The sequence below is a fragment of the Rana temporaria genome, chromosome 12, assembly GCF_905171775.1.
Source record: "Rana temporaria chromosome 12, aRanTem1.1, whole genome shotgun sequence".
In the NCBI taxonomy this organism is placed as follows: domain Eukaryota; kingdom Metazoa; phylum Chordata; class Amphibia; order Anura; family Ranidae; genus Rana; species Rana temporaria.
The window spans coordinates 77,572,798-77,593,987 of NC_053500.1; the positions used below are offsets into that span (position 1 = coordinate 77,572,798).

The 21,190-nt window shown below is 44.8% G+C and overlaps 1 protein-coding gene across 1 annotated transcript in view; it reads left to right on the plus strand.

The window, feature by feature from the left end:
• BRCA1 (BRCA1 DNA repair associated) overlaps positions 1-21,190 on the plus strand; it is a 290,350-nt gene that overhangs the window by 100,297 nt on the left and 168,863 nt on the right. The window contains exons 10-11 of the mRNA XM_040331227.1: positions 10,784-13,498; positions 19,696-19,781. Of these exons, the coding sequence (XP_040187161.1) occupies positions 10,784-13,498; positions 19,696-19,781 (2,801 nt within the window). The remainder of the gene's footprint in view (positions 1-10,783; positions 13,499-19,695; positions 19,782-21,190) is intronic.

Below are 21,190 nucleotides of genomic sequence, written 5' to 3' on the forward strand. Positions count from 1 at the left end.
GCTGGCGACCACAGGACCTGCTTAGGTAAGTTTTTCTTAGTCAGGTCCGTCAAGGGCTTGGCCACCGTACTGTAGTCGGGGACAAAACGTCGGTAATACCCTGCCGTCCCCAGGAAGGCTAGCACTTGGGTCTTGGTGATAGGTGTGGGCCAGTTAGCTACCGCCTCGACCTTAGCTGGCTCTGGTCGCTGGGTCCCACATCCTACCCTGTGACCCAAGTACTGCACTTCTGCCATGCCTAAATGGCACTTATCTGGCTTCAAGGTCAGGCCAGCGGCCCGAATCTTGTCCAGCACCACCCCCACGTGGACTAAATGGTCTTCCCAAGTTTCGCTGTAGACCGCAATGTCATCCAGGTACGCACACGCGAAGTCCTGGAAGCCATCGAGGAGTCTATCCACCATACGCTGAAAGGTAGCCGGAGCATTCTTCATTCCAAATGGCATAACCTTAAACTGGTATAGGCCAAATGGGGTGACGAAGGCCGACTTAGGGATAGCATCCTCGGCCAGGGGGATCTGCCAATAACCCTTGCACAGGTCAATGGTGGTCAGGTAGCGCCCCCTGGCAATGCGGTCTAATAATTCGTCTACCCGGGGCATCGGGTACGCGTCAGTGGTGGTCCGTTCGTTGAGCCGCCTGTAATCTACGCAGAACCGGGTGGTCCCATCTTTCTTAGGCACCAGGACTACAGGCGAGGCCCAAGGGCTGTCTGACGGCTCGATAACCCCCAGCCGAGTCATCTCCTGTATCTCCGTCCGCATTTCCTCTCGGACTGCTTCAGGGATACGGTATGGGGGTTGTCGTAGGGGGTTCTGTCCGGGCGTCTCGACTTTGTGCATAGCTAGTGTGGTGTACCCGGGTTCTTGGGAGAACGTCGCCTGCTTCTCCCACAGAAGCTGTCTTGCCTGTACCTTCTTTGCTGGGTTTAACCGGTCTCCTAGCTGCACAAGGCTCGTAAGGTCCGTCTGGGGATTCCTCTCTAACAAGTCAGGTAAAGGTAAGTTCACGGGGTCATCCGTAGCTGGGGCACAGACTGCCGCAACATCTTCTGGTCGCTCCTGATACTCCTTTAACATGTTCACATGAAAGGATCGCTGGATCCCTTCATCTGAACAGCTGGCTATAAGGTAGGTAGTATCACATATCTGCGCTAATACTTTATACGGGCCCTGCCAAGATGCTTGCATCTTGTTTGCCTTCACAGGTTTGAGCACTAGAACCTTCTGCCCAACCTGGAAGACCCGCTGTCGGGAGCCCCGATCGTACCACCGCTTCTGTCTCCCCTGGGCCGCCTGGAGATTTTCCCTTACCATCAGGGATAGTTTCTCCATGCGGTCCCGGAGTTCCAGGACATATGGTACTATGGGGTCCCTTCTTGCTCTGTCTCCCCCTCCCAGTGTCCTCTAATGAGATCTAGGGGTCCTCGGACCCTTCTCCCATAGAGTAACTCAAAGGGGGAGAACCCAGTAGATTCCTGGGGCACCTCTCTGTATGCAAATAGCAGATGAGGCAGGAATCGCTCCCAGTCTCTGCAAGTGTCAGTAAAGGTCCTCAGCATCTGTTTGAGGGTACCATTAAATCGCTCGCAGAGGCCGTTGGTCTGTGGGTGATACGGTGAGCTAAGCAGCGGTTTAATGCCGCACACCTTCCACAGTTGCTGGGTGAGCACAGCGGTAAACTGAGTTCCCTGATCAGAGAGAATCTCCTGAGGGAACCCGACCCTAGTGAATATCTTAACCAGGGCATCAGCTACTGTCTCTGCCTCGAAATTAGACGGCGCTACTGCCTCTGGGTAACGTGTGGCATAGTCCACCACGGTAAGAATGTACTTCTTACCGGAGGGGCTAGCCCTGGCCAGTGGACCTACAAGGTCAACGGCTATGCGGGAAAAGGACTCCCCAATGATAGGCATCGACTGAAGCCTAGCTTTTGGGTGATCTCCCCGCTTTCCTACCCGTTGACAGGTGTAGCACGTGCTACAATACATCCGCACGTCTCGGTTCAAATTGGGCCAGAAAAAGTTTTGTGTGATCCTATGAGCTGTGCGGTGGGAGCCTAGATGGCCAGCTAACGGCACATCGTGCCCAATCCGTAAAATCTCCTGCCGGTACTTGGCAGGTACCACTAGCTGTCGCTTGTGCGGAGGGGTGCTCGGTTTTTGGGACGGTCTCGGGATCCTGTACAGCCTATCCCCCACCCACTCGTAGTGCTCCCCATCTACTCCTTCCTCCCCTGAGTCGGCCCTGGCCCTGTACTTCGCTAACGTCGGGTCTTCCCTAGTCTCCCTTCCGTACATCTCTGGGGTATCCCAGCCTAAAGGGGCCGGATCTAACATACACGTCGGGGTAGAGGGTCTTACCTGGGTCGCAGCAGCAGGTGGGCCGGCTTCGGTGGCACGGGTCTGGGCCCGGGTCGTGACAGCGTCTACTGCAGCGGGGCCCATGGGAGTATAGGCTGAAAGGAGGGGGGCCAAGTCATTGCCAAGGAGGACATCGGCGGGTAAGTCTTTCATAACCCCCACGTTCACTTGTCTAGCGCCCACTCCCCAATCCAAATGTACCCGGGCAACGGGTAGTCGGAACACGGCACCTCCGGCTACTCGTACTGCGACCGTGTCCCCGGTATGTTGGTTCTCGGATACTAGGTGCTTCTGGAGTAAAGTCATGGTCGCACCGGTATCCCGTAGGCCACTGACCTCCTTCCCGTTGACCTTGACACACTGTCTGTGGTGCTGCCTGTTATCTCGGTGGGCCGCCTGAACGGGGTCGGCCTCATGCAGAATACCCCAGCATTCCTCTTCCTCCACACAGTGAGTTGCGGGGAGAGGTGGTCGTGGATTGGCCCCTGGGGGTCTCTTCCAGGACTGACTTTGGTTGGCATTGTTCATCGGGCACTCCGGTCGCTTGTGTCCCAGCTGATTGCATAGGTAGCACCGACTGGGTTGGGAGTATTCCCGAGAGTTAAACCGGGGTGAGCGGGGATACTGGGTCGACGGAGGGGGTGCTGAGGGCCGATTCATAGGGGGTTGGTAAATAGTAGCTGCTGGCTTGTATTCCACCCTGGCGGGAGCCTTGGTGGCTGAATTGTCCAATTTTCGGGCATCCGTATACTCATCCGCCAGGCGAGCTGCTTCATGGAGAGTGGAGGGTTTACGGTCCCTTACCCACTCTCTGACCCCTGTTGGTAATTTGTCGAAGCAATGTTCCAACAGAAACATCTGTAGCACCTCCTCTCCGGACACAGCCTGGCACCCCGCAATCCAGTGTGCGGCGGTGCGGTGCACCTTACATGCCCATTCAACGTAGGAGTCCCCAGTCGTTTTTACAGTGTCCCGGAACCTCCTTCGGTATGCCTCGGGTGTAACGGCATACCGGGAGAGTAGAGCTTCCCTGACGGCCACATAATCCCCGATCTCCTCGTCAGGGATGGCCCGAAAAGCCTCACTGGCCCGGCCGGATAACTTGCCGGACAATATAGGGATCCAGTCCTCCAGGGGTACCTTGTGCAGGGCACATTGCCGCTCAAAATCGGCAAGGTACCCATCGATCTCTCCTTCTGTCTCACTGAAGGCTTTAAATGCTGCAAACGGCACCTTCTTTCTTTCCCCCGTGTCTGCTGTGACTGGGGCTGCTGCAGTGCCGCTTTGGCGTAGCAGGTTGGCCTCCACAGCGGCTTGGACTTGGGCGATAATTTCCGCAGATGGGTTGGGACCATCCCGTCGCTTGCCACCAGTTGTTGCGGTACCTCTCTTCCCGAGCTCCAGAGTACACGAACCGCCACTAACCGCCGAAGTGCAATAGGTTCCAACCGGCAACTCTCTCCATACACCGTCCTTAGTGGCCAGTAACCCAATCCCCTCCAATAACGAGACCAAGCTCCATCATGAGGGTAAAACACGAACTCATTTACTGTGGGCTACCCGCCCGTATTTATGCAGGTCTCCCACCTGGTGGACACTCCCCTAGGGGACCAGATGGGAGACTGAAATAACAGACATTTAAAATCTATAACTTTATAACTGCCAAACATTTTATATTCATATAACGTATCCCCAAATAGCCTGGAACTGAGGGCATATTATTGGGGAATAGCGCCCAGATCCCATCCGCATAGTCCGATCGCCTCGTGGTCGACATACGAATGGGCGACTTCATGTAAAACGGCAAAGCAGACGAACACAATATGTCCAGTATACGGATGGGTCCGTCACAAGGGCGTTCGCCGACGTCACCTCCGGTACCTCTTATGGGCTCTATGTTATACTCATACGCGCATTCGTCTTCTTCTCCTGCTGTTATGGTTACAGCTATCTGCTGTATGGACATTTAATTTAGTGTTATTGCAGTCACCGCTGTGTGTTGTAGTTTGCACGCTGTACACCCTATTGTGTATCAGTACATTTGGTACCATTATATTGCACTTTATGACACTTGCACTGTCACTTTGTACTACTTCATTATTTGGCAGCTAGCCTTGGCTGTACTGTAGCATGTTTACTTTGATGTTATTCACTTGTTAAGGCATATTATTATCATTTTTACTGTGATTGTGATTATTAGTCAGACCTTATCTTTCCATATATTAGGATCTGCCATATTTCCTTTGCACATTATCCCACTCCCCATTCACAGCGCAGCACTACCCCCCTTTTCTCTATTTGCTCCTAGTTTGATACACCATACAGTGCAGCAGCTGTACCCCTCCCCTTTTCCCCATTCCCCCACTCTTGTGGTAAGCGCGGTAATACTCACTCCATCATATATATAGAATTATTTTAGTGGTACTATATTGATCTAAAAGGGATAGTATTGAATGAAAATATTTAAATTTGCATAAGGGGCAACAGAGTGTTACTGATGGAGTTTGTATTCAGCCATAAGAATCCTGCCTGCACTGCACCGGTCTGCCTGTCCAAATGAATGTACTGAAAGTGCTAGCAGGATGGTGTTATGAGGTCAGCTGATTAATCTTACGCCTCTCACCTGTATTGATGTTAGTCTACACCTGCCCTCCCCATCCAGAATTATGTAGTTCACCTGAATCATTCACAGATTGTGTTACATGGAGTGCAAACAATGAGAGATCTTTTCTCAATGAAGGGAGATGTAAGAAACAAATGAGAGCTTGGAGGAACATCCTATTTCAAAGAAATTATGAAAACATGTATTTAACATTATTTATATGTACCAATGGACTTTTATGGTACCCCCTTTTACACATGCAAGAACAATTTATTTTTATTAATATACACTTTAAAAAGTGTTTCACAATAAAACAAGATTTGTACATGAATAAATCCATCTCATGCAGAAGAGTTACAACTCACTTGAAAGTGTACTCATGTCTACAACGTACTTTAGAGCAGTGTTTCTCAAACTTTTACAGTAAAGTACCCCTGCAGGTCTAAAAAATAAAAATAAATCCTAAGTACTAGGGTTGTCCCGATACCACTTTTTTTAGGACTGAGTACAAGTACCGATACTTTTTTTCATGTACTCGCCGATACCGAATACCGATACTTTTTTTAAAATGCAGCCACGTGTCCCCAAATGCAGCCACGTGTCCCCAAATGCAGCCTTGTGTCCCCAAATGCAGCCATGTCCCTAATGCAGCCATGTCCCTAATGCAGCCATGTCCCTAATGCAGCCTTGTGTCCCCTAAGACAAAGCCAAGTCAACCCCCCCCCCTCCCCCTGCCGCTGCCGACATCTAGTTACTATGCGCTAGGGCAGGGGTATCCAAACATTTTACTTCGAGGGCCGCATTATAAATTTCACAGATATTCGCGGGCCGAATTATTTCGAAATTAATCCTCCGCCAAGAAATAGAATAGAATTTGAAAGGCTGCTCTCAGAGCCCTGAGCCTTGTGCACCAGGGCTAAACACTTAGAATTTCCTCATACAGTACATCTGTGTCCCCATCAGAGACTCCCTGCCCATTTCTGTCCCCAGCAGAGTCTCTCCATACATCTGTGTCCCCAACAGAGACTCCCTGCCCATTTCTGTCCCCAACAGAGTCTCTCCATACATCTGTGTCCCCATCAGAGACTCCCTGCCCATTTCTGTCCCCAGCAGAGTCTCTCCATACATCTGTGTCCCCAACAGAGACTCCCTGCCCATTTCTGTCCCCAGCAGAGTCTCTCCATACATCTGTGTTCCCATCAGAGACTCCCTGCCCATTTCTGTCCCCAGCAGAGTCTCTCCATACATCTGTGTCCCCAACAGAGACTCCCTGCCCATTTCTGTCCCCAGCAGAGTCTCTCCATACATCTGTGTCCCCAACAGAGACTCCCTGCCCATTTCTGTCCCCAGCAGAGTCTCTCCATACCTCTGTGTCCCCATCAGAGTCTCCTTACACAATTGTGTCCTCATCAGACTCTGCCTGCACATTTGTGTCTCTATTTAAAGCCACCCCCACACATTTGTGTCCACATCAGAGACCGTCACACACTATTCTCAAAGCCACCTCCCCACACCCATTAAATACCTTCCTGCCCATTTGTGTCCCCATTAGAGCCCCCACACGTGTATCCCAATCCGAACCCCCCCCCCCTGCACACTTATGTCGCCCATCACAGCCCCCCATCCTTGTGTCCCCTACCAGAATCCCCCTCCCACATTTGTGTGCCCACCTGAGACTCCATGAACAACTATGTCCCCATCATAATCCCCTCTAAATATGTGTCCGCATCAGAATCCCCCCAAACACTTGTGTCCCCTATCAGAGTCCCCCTCCCACATTTGTGTCCCCACCAGAGACTCCCTGAAAAACTGTGTCCCCATCTTAATCCCCCCCAAATATGTGCCCCCATCAGAGTACCCCCACACTTGTGCCCCCATCAGAGTCCCACCAAACACTTGTGCCCCCATCAGAGTACCCCCACACTTGTGCCCCATCAGAGTCCCACCAAACACTTGTGCCCCCATCAGAGTACCCCCACACTTGTGCCCCCATCAGAGTCCCCCTCCCCAAACACTTGTGCCCCCATCAGAGTCCCCCTAAACATCATTTGTCCCCATCATAATCCCCCTGAATATGTGCCCCCATCCTTGTGTCCCCTACCAGAGTTCCCCTCCCACATTTGTGTCCCCACCCGAGACTCCGTGAACAACTGTGTCCCCATCATAACCCCCCCCTGAATATGTGTCCCCATCAGAGTCCCCCCAAATACTTGTTTCCCCATTAGAGCCCCCCACACATGTGTCCTCTATCAGAGTCCCCCCACACTTGTGCCCCCATCAGAGCCCCCCTTCATTACAGCTCCCTCCCTCCACACTTTTGTCCCCCATCACAGTCCCCCCTTCTCTTGCATCCCCACCAGAGCACATTTATTTTTCCTTCAGTCTCTCTGCAACATCCTATACTTGCCGTGTAGATCTGTGTATGTTACCGCTGATGCTCCTCTGAAGGGCTGGCTGTACTGCAGATTTACTGCACTTCCCGACTCCCACTCGGCTCTTACACGTGCACGATGTATGTGACATGACAGCGTTAAGTGCACTGAATTTTCCTGCTGGTGTGAGGCAGGAGGAGCCTCTGGTCTGCACTGAATGAATCTGAACTTTGTCGGGTCACTCGAGTTGCGGGACTTGCGCTGCACAGCCATCACTGCCTGTCAGTATACAGAGCAAGCCATGCAACCCGAGCAGAGACCGTCCCTGCAGTGAGTCTGATGACTTTAGCTGCGCGCCGGAAGAAACGTACTTTGGAAACCCCTGCGCTAGGGGAACACAACAGCTGTCATTTGCATTTGAATAGCTGGGTGTTCCCCCGCCGCGCTGTCATGTATAGCCCCTCCCCCAGAAACTTTGATAAACGGGTCACCCGTCGTATCAAAGTGCCCGGGCAAGGGGGAGGGGCTATACATGACGGCGCGGCGGGGGAACACCCAGCTATTCAAATGCAAATGACAGCTGTTGTGTTCCCCCAGCGCATAGTAACTAGATGTCGGCAGCCAGGGGGGGAGAGGGGGGGGGGTTGACTTGGCTTTCTAAGGCGGCAGCGGCAACAGCTCTCCTCTCCCCCATACGAGGACTGCTCTGCTCCGCTCTCCGCCCCCTCTCCACCCGCACTCAAAAAAAAAAAAAAAAGTATTCTATTCAGGTATCGGGAGTATTTGCACGAGTACAAGTACTAGCGCAAATACTAGGTATCGGTCCCGATACCGATACTAGTATCGGTATCGGGACAACCCTACTAAGTACCCCATGTCTCAAAGTAATTTATATTGTTATGGTTTCTGTGTGTATGTAATGTCAGTATGAGTTTGTGATGATGGGGCGGTACTGATAATGCTGCACCGATGGGCGCTGATAGGAGGCATTGCTAGGCACTGATGAGGCTGTGCTGATAGGTGGCACTGATGGGGCTGCACTGATAGATGGGCATGCTGGGATGTATAGTTCCTGAGCAGACACAGGGAAGTGACAGGCAGGACTCGCATGACCTTTCTTTCCTGTGTGCAGGATTGCACAGTGGAGAGGAGATCAGGGAGCCGCAACAGTCGCCATCTGGATGGGGGGGGGGGACTAAAGCATGCTTGAGAAGGGGAGGAGCCGGCAGTACATGAAGTCGCCTACTGACCCTTATCAGTCAGCCCTGGTCGGGGAAACGTCTTGCGGCATCCTGGGAGACGACTGGGCGAGGCGGGACTTGGGAGACACCCCCCTGGCCTTCGTGCACGTACCCTTAGGGGTACATATATTATGGGTTGAGAAACCCTGCTAGAGAGAACAGCACATGTTAAAATCAAAAAAGCTGACATGTTGGCTGGGGGTGAGACTAGCTCAAATCTCAGTGTTTCCTGGAAATTCCGCTTCTTCAGGAAGCCGGATTAGATGTAATCAATCTAAATTAAAACCGAAAAACATATTGCACCCTTTAAATCCCAGTGTGACCATGTCCCCCTGCACTGCAAGGGCTAACTATTCTCTTCATCTAAAGGGAACAGAAAAATAAATTATACTTGCCTTATTCCCCTGGCAGCTGGCATTCTTCTACTCTAGAAAGCTCTGGGTTCTTGACAAGCCCTCAGCTACCTCCCTTCCAGTTCAGATCTACTGGTCCTACATTGTACACAGTGACGTCTGAGTGCCTTCATTCAATGGAGCGACAAGGAGAAGTGGCATTGGGGAACTTGTGCAGCTGGGAGGAACTTGTGGAATCAAGGAGGAAGAGAATCATAGTGATCTTTTATGGTTCCCCTCTAAATAAACAAGATGTAATCCTTTAAGTGCAAGGGTAGCCCTACTACAAGGAGAATACTTTCATCAGCTTTAAAGTGATTTTTTTTTTTTTTTTTTACCACATGCACTATAGGAGGTATGCACCTCCTCTTTTGACTGTGTATACAACTTGTATTGCTTTTAATTAAGACTCATCCCTGCTTGAGCCTCAAGACAGAGCTAATTATTTGTATGGGTTTCTTGTTCGACTGGTTGGAGTGTTCGGTAGCTGCCTGTGTGTTTGGGTATGGAATGTCCTAAACGTCTTTAACCCCTTTCATACTCGGGGTGTCGTTAAAATTACTTGGAACCCCAAACATATAGATTTTTTTTTTTTTACATTCTGTCACACCGTATTTGCGCAACAGTCTTACAAGCGTGCTTTTTTTGGGGAAAAAATACACATTTTTTTAAATAAAAAAAATTGGAAAACCGTAAAGTTAGCCCAATTTTTTTGCATATTGTGAAAGATAATGTTACACTGAATAAATTGATACTCAACATGTTACGCTTTAAAATTGCGCCCGCTCGTGGAATGGCGACAATCTTTTACCCTTAAAAATCTCCATAGGCGAAGTTTAAAAAAATTCTACAGGTTGCATGTTTTGCGTTACAGAAGGGGTCTAGAATTATTGCTCTCGCTCTCCTGATCGCTTCGATACCTCACGAGTGGTTTGAACAGTTTTCATATGCGTGCGCTTCTGGAAGATCTGACCACCAGTAAAGCTGAATGAAGTTTAAAAAACATTTTGTGATATCATCTAAATCGTGTCCGTCACCCTCTCATAAGTAGTAATTGACTCGGCATACAAAGGGTTTACCGTAGTAGGTCCATATGTCCTCTTACCAGCATAAACAAATACACACCACTATAACATAAAGGCATCCAGCATTATTGAATAATCACATTTTTGTATAAAGCTCCAATCTACTTTAAATACAAGCAGCATCATATAATTCCAGTATAAGCAATTTCACGTCATGCGTGCATCCATCCACCTCCCATCCCACTGAACTGTTTTCTTGCCTAGACTGTGTCGGGTTAGTTCAGACATCTGGTGCTGGCATTGTGGCACTGCTTGTTTTTAAGTACATCAGAGCTTATGCACCACTTGGAAGGCAAGACTGATATGGTACAGGGGATATAACAAGCAGTTTTTATGTTATTGGTGGTCATATTCTTGTAGAGAGTTACATTCTACAAGGTGGTAATATCACAAGTTTGAACATGGAGTGACCTAGGAACTGATTAGTACTTTTGCAGTTGAAGAAAAAACATATGGGTACTATTTACCATTTTACACAGTTGATATATTTAGTTGTATGACATAGCATGCACTGCCTATATTTATATGTTATGTTATCTGTGTTACTTTTTAGGGTGTGCTGCATAAACTAGAATACTAGTTTATGGATTACACAGTGGTGCAGTGTTTTTTAAAATATATTTGTGCTAAATCTTTTTAAAATAGGGTCATGGCAAGTTAGCATAAATGATGATCTAATGGTGTCAGATCCTATTCATAATAGTTTTGTTTACTTTGTGTTTTTTTCAGCTGAATATGGATTTTCTGAAAGAGACCTTGAAAGCACAAGAAGCAATTTATTATGTATGGATAGTACAAGAGCCTTAAAAGAAGCAGCTTCTAAAAAGAGGTCCTCCATTGACTTGGCAGATAGGAAAGCTGAACAAAGCCTCCTTGGTTACCTTGATGAGCACAATGATCAAGCAGGATCCATCGGTCAATCAAAGAAGCATGTTCATGATGAAAGCCAAATTTTAAAAATGTCTTTTGATAATCAGTATGATAAAGATGACTCTGTCCCTGAGGAGATGACTAGTACTCAGAGCAGTCCAAGATGCATGCCAAATGCAGTCCCTAGAAAAAGACTGAAGAGAAGTATTCAAAGAGTGAATGAGTGGATTCAGAAAACCTCAGAGTTTTTAAATGCTACACCATGGGATGAAGAATTGCTTTCTGAAGTTTTTCCTGAATTTGATGATGTATCTGACAAGGGTTCCTGTATGTCTGATGAGACTGAAATTATGACAGCATTCTGCCCCAATACTGAGTCAGATGCTGTAGATAAGACGGTTAACGTTCAAGACAAGGTTTTTGGCAAGGTATACAGAAGAGAGAAAAAGTCAAACACTATGCCCAAAATAACTGTCTTTGCCAGTGTCCATGTTGATGGTGTTGCTGATTCTCGAAAGACAAATAAGATTCCAAAAAGGTCAACAAGTGGTCTCCAACCAGAAGACTTCATTAGGAGGGTAGAAACAACTGAGGAGATTTCTTACACTAATGATGGAGTGGTTGCAAAGGACATTGTAATAAATACTGAGAAAAAGGATTCTAAATATCTAAACAATGATAAATCAAATGCACAGGAAGCAAAACTAAAGACTCAAAATAAGTCTCTAAAAAGAAAGTCTGAATGTTCCCTGATATTAGTTAAAAGTTCAGGTCTTGGCATGGACAATAAACATAGTCTTTCTCACTTATCAGAAATAAATATTAATTCATATCCCAGCAGCAATGAATCAGGACATGAGGATAACCAAAGAAATGTGAGACGAAGTAGGAGACTTAATGTGTTGTCAAAAAGTGTGGTACCCTCTCTGAACAAAAAAACGGCAAGGACCAGTGGCAAAGCAATTAAAGAAATTAAGACGGCCTGTGGCCATCCTGTTACTGAAACTGTTTTTCAAGTGAAACAAATGTGCACTACTTTCAATGAGTCAGAAGACCAAATAACCAATATTTTAACACCTAATGGGAAAGTAGTCCCATTTGTGACAGATGTTGAAATTCACCCTGCTCACCCAGAATGTGAAACTTATGATGTCAGCATTAAAGATTGCTGTAATATGCAAACGGAGGCTGTGGGAAATGTTTTAAGTGTTGAGGATATTGACTCAGATGCTGACACTCAGCACTTGCTGAAAGCCTTCAAAAGTGCTAAAAGAATGTCCTTCAAACTAGATTCAGTTACTGAAATTGACAATAAAGAACATTCTAATCTTGTAAACCTATCTGACACCAAAGGCAACTTACCAAATCAGGCTGGAATTGCATTAACAGTGTCTGAGGAACAGGAACAAGTGATTCACACCAATCAGTCTATTCTTTCAAATGGCAACAGCCTTGGTAAATTTAATGTTGGTGGAGAAGCAATTCAACAGGACAGTCATATCCAGAATTTGCCTGCAAATCTAAGATTTGATAACAAAAATTGTGAGGAGAACGCACACATGCCTGAAAAGAAAAGTATGTTAAGTGCCGGGCAGCTGGATGTTTCTAACCCAGTTAATGAAACTACACTCTGCAAAGAAAGCAACCGGAAAATAAACTCTATTGCAAGAAAAAGTGAGGTACTTGAGTTGTGTTCAGAGAATGATACAACGACTCGTTACCCTATAATTGCTCATCAAAGTCCTTCAGTGAGGAGAGTAGACACTAGAAGTGCGACCACTCGAGGAGAAAATAAACAAGTAAAGAAAGATTGTTTTCAGGAACAAAATTTTGATGAACAAGTAACTCAAATACCTTCTGATAACAGATCTCAAGGTTCAGTGAGAGAGAAATTGCTACAGCATTCAGTGTCTCATCACAGTAGCCCTCTCAAAAGTTCTGAGGCTACCTCAGATACACCTGATGGAATATTGGGCATTACAGACAGGCTTGGAGAAAAGCACAGTTTTTGTGCTGAAGTGGAAAAATCCTTTGTTTTTGCAAAAGAGCAAAAGGTTGGAGTTTCTGATAGTACCAAGTCTCCAATCAATGAATCACAGCTCATTAAAAAGAAGAAAGGAAGAGCACAGAAGTTGGAGTCCTCTGAAGAAGAATCAAGTGAAGATGAAGAGTTGCCTTGCTTTAATAATTTTTTGTTTGGCAATGCATCAAACTTGGCTGCTCAGAAATGTGCCTCTTCTGATTCCTCACCAAAGCAGCAAGGAGGTGGGGTTTTGGCCATGTTTAGTAGTTACAGTACAAGTGGTAAAACTCAGACAAGTTTGAACTTCCCTAGAGAAACGTTATTAGGAAGTCAGGAGTCTGTGAATTTGTTTTCTTCCCAATCAAATACATCTGATCATTCTACAAATATAACTACTGATCAAGAGCTCAAGCACAACCAGTCACAACCAGAGTGCCATGAGAATAATTCCAAAAGAAATGGTGATACAATCTACAGTAATGGACAAGGGCAGACAGACTATGAGATAGCAGATAATTTTTATGAAGACACATGCAAAGAGCAAAACTTAGGTATTGTATAACCTTTAATCTTGAAACTAATTTATTTAGGGAAAAAAAAGTTTTTTTCTTTTAGTTTTTGTTTGAGGCTGTATTTAGCCAACTTTATGCATACCTAACTGATTAAAATCTTGCCATTCACTACCGTAGAAATTTGAAAGACAATTTGCAATTTATTTGCCACGCTTCCAATGAAAGACAAGGTGCGATTAAAGCTGGCCATAAATAAATTTAAATCTCAACTGAACCAGACAAATTTTGCTCCAAGTGTGGCCGCTCCTGCTCATGTTGGGAAAATATTTCTCAATCGGCAGCTGCAGCAGATTTTTCCATTCACCTCGCTTGTGTGGAAGGTGGAATATTTATTAATTTTTTGCCCACTGACTTTAGCCCTTTCGAGCGCCAAACCCAACTGCCATAGTGAACATTTTTAAGAAGGCGATTGTATATAGTATATCCAGGGGTTCCAGATCTTCGCATACCTTAGAGAAGTATCACTTAAAATGCTAACCATCTGTTCAATAATCTTTATCTTTATGTTAGTTTTCGATTCATTACCCCCAAGTCCACTACTAAGCTCTTCCATGCGGTTGCAATGGCAAATTTAGCCACCAAAAACATAAGGTACAGTGCATACAGAAAGTATTCACAGCGCTTTAGTTTTTCCACATTTTGATGTTACAGCCTTATTCCAAAATAGATTAAATTCATTTACTCTAAATTCTACAAAAAATACCCCACGACAACATGAATGAAGCTTGTTTGAAATCTTTGCAAATGTATTAAAAATAAAGCCTGAAAAAAAAATCACTTGTGCCATGAAAATCAAAATTTAGCTCAGGTGCATCCTGTTTCCACATATCATCCTTGAGATGTTTCAACAACTTGATTGGAGTCCACCTGTGGTAAATTCAATTGATTGGACATGATTTGGAAAGGGACATACCTCTGTATATAAGGTTCCACAGTTAAAAATGCATGTCAGAGCACAAACCAAGCCATAAAGTCCATGTAATTGTAGACCTCCGAGACAGGATTGTATTAAGGCACAGATCTAGGGAAGGGTACAGAAAAAGGTCTGCTGCATTGAAGGTCCCAATGAGCACAGTGGCTTCCATCATCTATAAATGGAAGAAGTTTGGAACCACCAGGACTCTTCCTAGAGCGGGCCAAACTGAGCGATCGGGGAGAAGGACCTTAGTCAGGGAGGTGTCCAAGAACCCGACGGTCACTCTGACTGAGCTCCAGTGTTTCTCTGTGGAGAGAGGAGAACCTTCGAGAAGAACAACAATCTCTACAGCACTCCACCAATCGGGCCTATACTGAAGAGTGGCCAGACGGAAACCACTCCTCGGTAAAAGGCACATGACAGCCTAACTGGAGTTTGCCAAAAGACACCTGAAGGACTCTGACCACAAGAAACAAAATTCTTTAGTCTGATTACACAAAGATTGAACTATTTGACCTGAATGGCACGCGTCATGTCTGGAGGAAACCAGGCACCGCTCATCACCTGACCAATACCATTTTGTAACAATACGCCAAATTAGTTTCAGGTTTATGGATCGCAACTGCGGAGACTTCTCGGGTTCAAACCCAGGTTTCACTCTTAACTCGGTTAAGAGTTTGGGTTCTATCATCACAGCCTCGATAAAGTAAATAGTGCTTATTCCAGCATAAGCAACATTAAAGTAAATCTTGGTATTAATGGTATAAGGATAAGTATAGCTGCATTACTGGGACTGCACACTAGGGGTTAGTAATGAACATTAACATGAGAGCTGGTATCTGTAGCAGTGAACATTAACATGAGAGCTGGTATCTGTAGCAGTGAACATTAACATGAGAGCTGGTATCTGTAGCAGTGAACATTAACATGAGAGCTGGTATCTGTGGCAGTGAACATTAACATGCGAGCTGGTATCTGTAGCAGTGAACATTACATGAGAGCTGGTACAGGCTTCAGGGAAACTCCATAGCAATTGATGGCAATAGTAGTGAACATAACTTGGAAGCAAGCTACAAGTATGGAGATCAGCGTTTAGCAATTGGTTTCTATAGCAGAGTACTTGCGGTTGCAGATAGCTGGGCATGGATGAGCGTCCTGGGAGCCTGGAGCTGGTTGCTGTGAGCTGTAGCGAACAAGGAGTCCTGGTGGTCCAGTTCAGGAAGCTGGAGCTTAGATCAGGTGAGTCTGGAAGCCCAGCTGACAGTGGCGTTCTGTCAGCAATAGAGGAACACCTTCCTGTCAGTGGTGGGAGTTTAAATAGGCCGCAGGAAGTGAGAGGGTATTCGGAAAGAAGGAAGAAACGAAGAGAGTTGACTGGGAAAGAAGCAACTATAGTTGTACTTAGTGGAAAGTTATTGGTGTGACGTTACACATTTCTACATGGTGGCAGGATCAACGGAAAGATGAATGCAGCATGCATTGCTGAGACATCCTTGATGAAAAGCTGCTCCAGAGCACTCTGGACCTCAGACTGGGGCAAAGGTTCATCTTCCAACAGGACAGTGACTTAAACACAATTGAACATCTTTGGGGAGATCTAAAAATGGCTGTGCACTGATGCTCCCCATCCAACCTAATGGAGCTTGAGAGGTCCTTCAAAGAAGAATGGGAGAAACTGCACAAAAATAGGTGTGCCAAGCTTGTAGCATCAAACTCAAAAAGGCTTTAGGCTGTAATTGGTGCCAAAGATGCTTCAACAAAGTATTGAGCAAAGGCTGTGAATACTAATGTACATTTTTGCTTTAACGTTGTCATTACGGGGTATTGTTTTGTAGAATTTTGAGCAAAACAATGAATTTAATGAATTTTGAAATAAGGCTGTAACAAAATGTGGGAAAAGTGAAGCACTGTGAATACTTGGTAGAAGCGCAACGCTGGGTGTTTTTTTTGTTTGTTTTTTTGTTTTGTTTTTAACATTGATCATCGTCAGCCTTAGTCAATCTTATGTAATGAGTGAGCAGGCTATTTTTAAGGAAACCTGTCACGGGAGAAGCATGTAAACTTGTCATTGATGTCTGGCTGTCTTGTTTATCTTCCCGCTTCAATACTTTGTTAATGCCCTAGAACAGGGGTCCCCAACCGCGGTGCCAGTCTTTGGCCTGCTGGTTGGAGGTGGGCAGAGGGAGCCAGCACAAGGGCTCACATCCCCCCCCCCTTCGTGGCAGACTGCAATCATACACCCCAGCCCAACCAAAGCCCCCACATCTGGTCCCTGGAGGGGTTGAGTTCTGCAAATTCAGTCCCTGGTGCTGGGGAGGTTTGGGACCCCTGCCCTAGAATATGTATGCATAAAAGCACTCCTGCCTTTTTCTTAAACTTCCTGGTTTGCATGCTGGACCAGTGACTCAAAGTATTTAAATCGGTGGTCAGTATAGCAGCCATTCGGCAGCATTTTCGGTAGGTCAGCAATGACGAGCCCCATACCAGGTATACTTTTAAGTGCGTTATTGCAATCTCATATGTAATGGATAAATGATTGTTTATAGTAGTCCAGATATATTTAAACACTAGCAGTAGAGGTTAGCCTTCCTATAGCTTTCTCAGATTTGAACAAACACTCCTAATGGGGAAGTGCAGACTTAATAGAATTTTGTTTGAAAAATGTTGTTTTTGGAAAGCACGTTAATTATATATTATGGCTGGTGCATGTAGAAATGTATCTCGGCCCCTGTATAGTATACTAGTACACAAAACAGCAGTGCCCAAGGGACTTTGAGAGACACATTAGAATTGATAAACGTATCCTTAAAAAAAATACAGATCTGAAATGCAGATCATTCCAGCAAAAATGCACATAAGAAATGTAGATGGTTACATAATTAGCAACATAGCTGATAATCCGTAAAATTCTTGTATATTACCTCTTAATGCATTTTGCGAGACAACGCAGGAGAATTTAGAAACAAATTTGCCTGCAAGGAGAAATAGGTTGTTAGAAAAGTCTAACGAGACCTGTAGGTCGTTGGAAATAAGAAAATTTGTTGGGATATTGATTGGAGAACAATTTACTTATCCAGGGTTTCCAAGGTCAGCCCATATTGGATGTCAATCCCAATAGTAAAAAATAGTAACCTAGCCCCAACGAACAAGAGGGAAGAAAAAAGATGCCAACTGGTCTACACAGTCCTGTCCAGGAGTTGTTTGGGGGTGGGGAGGGGAATAAGGCAAATCAATGGAGGATCCCAAATGTGACTTGAGAAGCGACAAGTTAACCAAACAGCCGAGGAAACAAAATAGACCCATATGTAAAACCAAAAAAAACCAGGAGGGATAGTATATGAAATCCTCCTGAAAATTCCTGGGGAAATATATGTAGTGGTAGCAAAAGTGATTTGAAGGCAATAGCCTTCAAATAGTGACAAATTGTGTTAGGGCCAGTTCACACCAGACGCAGTTCCGTTCAGTTCCGTGTGCTTTTTTTCTGCACAAAATGCATGCACAGTGTTTTCCATGTATTTTAATGGCTCTAGTTCACACCATGCAGTCAGTTTCAGGTCAGTTTCTGCACCGGAAACTGATTGCATGGTGTGAACTAGAGCCATTGGAATACATGGAAAACACTGTGCATGCATTTTTAGTGCAGAAAAAAATGCACACAAAACTGTACGGAACTGGTGTGAATTGGCCCTTAAAGAAAAATGTGGCTGCAGGCACTATCGGCACATGTGGGGAAACCAAAACATGAGTGAGCTGATATATGAAGACCCTCTGAAAAATCCCAGGGGGATGAAGTAGTGATAAAAGTGATTGGAAGCAGTAGCCCTAAGATGGTTACATACATAGTAGGTGACGTTGAAAAGAGACATAAGTCCAAGCTATGTGACAAGGGGTGTTAAAAAATAAATAAATATGAAACTGCAATTCCGCAAGCACTATCAACGCATGTGGCACATGAACGAAAAAACTCTGGATAGCCGCACTCCAAGATAACTTAAAATAAAGTTGGTCTTTTTATTTTCAAATGCACATGCAGACACCGCAAACAACAGGTACAGAAATGGCCGACGCGTTTCACGCTGCAATTCAGCACTTAGTCATGGCTTACAAGGGGTGTTAAAAAATAAATTAATATGAAACTGCAATTCCGCAAGCACTATCAACGCATGTGGGGGAAATGCAGCATATAGTGAAAGGAAAGGTGAGTGGGGTCCCAAATGTGGGGTGACTTATGAAAAAACGTTAAAGGATGTCATTAATAAAATAAAAATAAATCCAAATATATGTACCATTGTTGATCCAGAGGAAGGCAAAAAACCCCAGCAAAGCATGATCCAATTTGCTACAGCAGGGGAAAAAATTCCTTCCTGATCCCCCGAGAGGCAATCAGATTTACCCTGGATCAACTTTACCTATAAATGTTAGTACCTAGTTATATTATGTACATTATGAAAGAATCCAGGCCTTTCTTAAAGCACTTTACTGAGCTGGCCAAAACCACGTCTGCAGGGAGTCTATTCCACATTTTCACAGCTCTTATTGTGAAGAAACCTTTCCGTATTTGGAGGTGAAATCTCTTTTCCTCTAGACGTAAAGAGTGCCCCATTGTCCTCAGTGTTGACCATAAAGTGAATAGCTCAACACCAAGTTCACTGTATGGACCTCTTATATATTTGTACATGTTGATTATATCCCCCCTTATTCTCCTCTTCTCAAGAGTGAATAAATTCAGTTCCTCTAATCTCTCCTCATAGCTGAGCTCCTCCATGCCTCTTATCAGTTTGGTTGCTCTTCTCTGCACTTTCTCCAGTTCCCCGATGTCCTTTTTGAGAACTGGTGCCCAAAACTGAACTGCATATTCCAGATGAGGTCTTACTAATGATTTGTATGACTCTGGTGAAGATACGTGGCCCTGAACGCACCCGGAATGAGTGCCAGGGATATGCACCACCACCGACCTGGAAGCCATATTGGGAGTAGCGGCTGTATGTAATGGGACCGCACACACATACATGCACCAATCATGCATCACAGCAACTAATAATGTAGATTGTAGACAGACTGAAGCCCACACCTCCAAGGGATCATTTACAAACACAAAATCCAACACTTCCGGAGCCCAAAGTAAAAAAACGACTACTGGAAGTCACTCTTATAAAGATACCTACTTTATAGGGCTACCATGAAAGTTGAAATATAGCATGCCTGTAATTTCTCTAGTAAATATACTATAGCAGCACTTGTGATATGTTTGTCTTCACAGATGAAGTTTCTGAATGTGAGAGTGAAGCCAGTCACACTGGTGACTCCTCAGGTCTGTCTTCTCAATGTGACGTATTCAATACACAGGTATGGATATTCACAAGATTATTTCATTTTTTAAAGCTTTTTAGACCTATGATTAAAAAATAAATATTTTGCTGAAATTGCTAAAAGGTTGAGCTGAAGGGAAATGGACTGAAAAGGAAGTAATTACTTTAGAGTGCTTGTGAGAGCTGCACATTGTTTTTAGGTGTGCAATCACAAGGCCTGTGCACTGGGTGGCAGTGTTGCTTCAGTTTATTATTAAGTTGATGATTGCACACAAACAGCTTCTATCAACCTACTCTGTCATTGTTATAAATTCTGTCTTTTTTGATTCAGGAAATTATGTACATTGAATTGAGTATGTTTGAAAGCATTTCGTAAACTTTTGTTGATGTTGTAAAAGCCATTTCCTGTAGAGCTGAATTTTGTATTTGTTGAGTACAGTGTTCAAATAGGAGACTAACACAAGGTTCAAGTAATTTGTAGATGAAATTACATTGAGAAAAAATTACTTGGTTGTGCATCATGTTGCTTGGACAAATGGAAATATTCTCATAGTCCTATTGGGTGCGCTGTTTTTGAGTGCTATTGATAATTCCACAGCCTGCCTAAAAATTGCATGTTTTGTTTTATCAAAGACGAAAGAGATTGAAACTAAACATTCAAAATAGCCTTGTTTACTTAGCTAGCTGTGTGTGGGTGTATATGTGTGTGTGTGTATATGTGTATATGTGTGTGTGTATATATATATATATATATATATATATATATATATATATATATATATATATATATATATAATGTATGTATACACACATATAGCGAGGAAAAAATAATTTTGATTCCCTGCAGATTTTGTACGTTTGCCCACTTACAAATAAATGAAGGGTCTATCATTTTTATCTTGGGTGTATTTTAAATGATAGAGACAGAATATTACCAAAAATTCAGAAAAAACACCATACAAATGTTATAAATTGAGTTGCAGCTTAGTAAGTAAAATAAGTATTTGATTCCCAAGCAAAACATGACTTGGTGGAGAAACCCTTGTTGGCAAGCACAGAGGTAAGACATTGCTTGTAATTGGTTACCAGGTTTGCACATCTCAGGAGAGATTTTGGTTCACTCTTTTACAGATTTTCTATAAATCCTTAAGGTTTCTTGGCAACTCAAAAATTTCAGCTCCCTCAACACATTTTCTATAGGTTTATGGTCTGGAGACTGACTAAGCCACTCCATGACCTAATGGGCTTCTTCTTGAGCCACACCCAGGGGCGTACCTAGAGCATTTGGCACCCAGGGCGGATCCAATATCTGACACCCCCCCACTTGAAAATGTAAAAACACCCCACTGTGCCCCCTGCATACCTCTGCATCCTTCAATATCTCTGTTACTACTCTGTACCCCTCTCCACAACTGCACCTCTGGACCCCTTTACATTACACAGCAC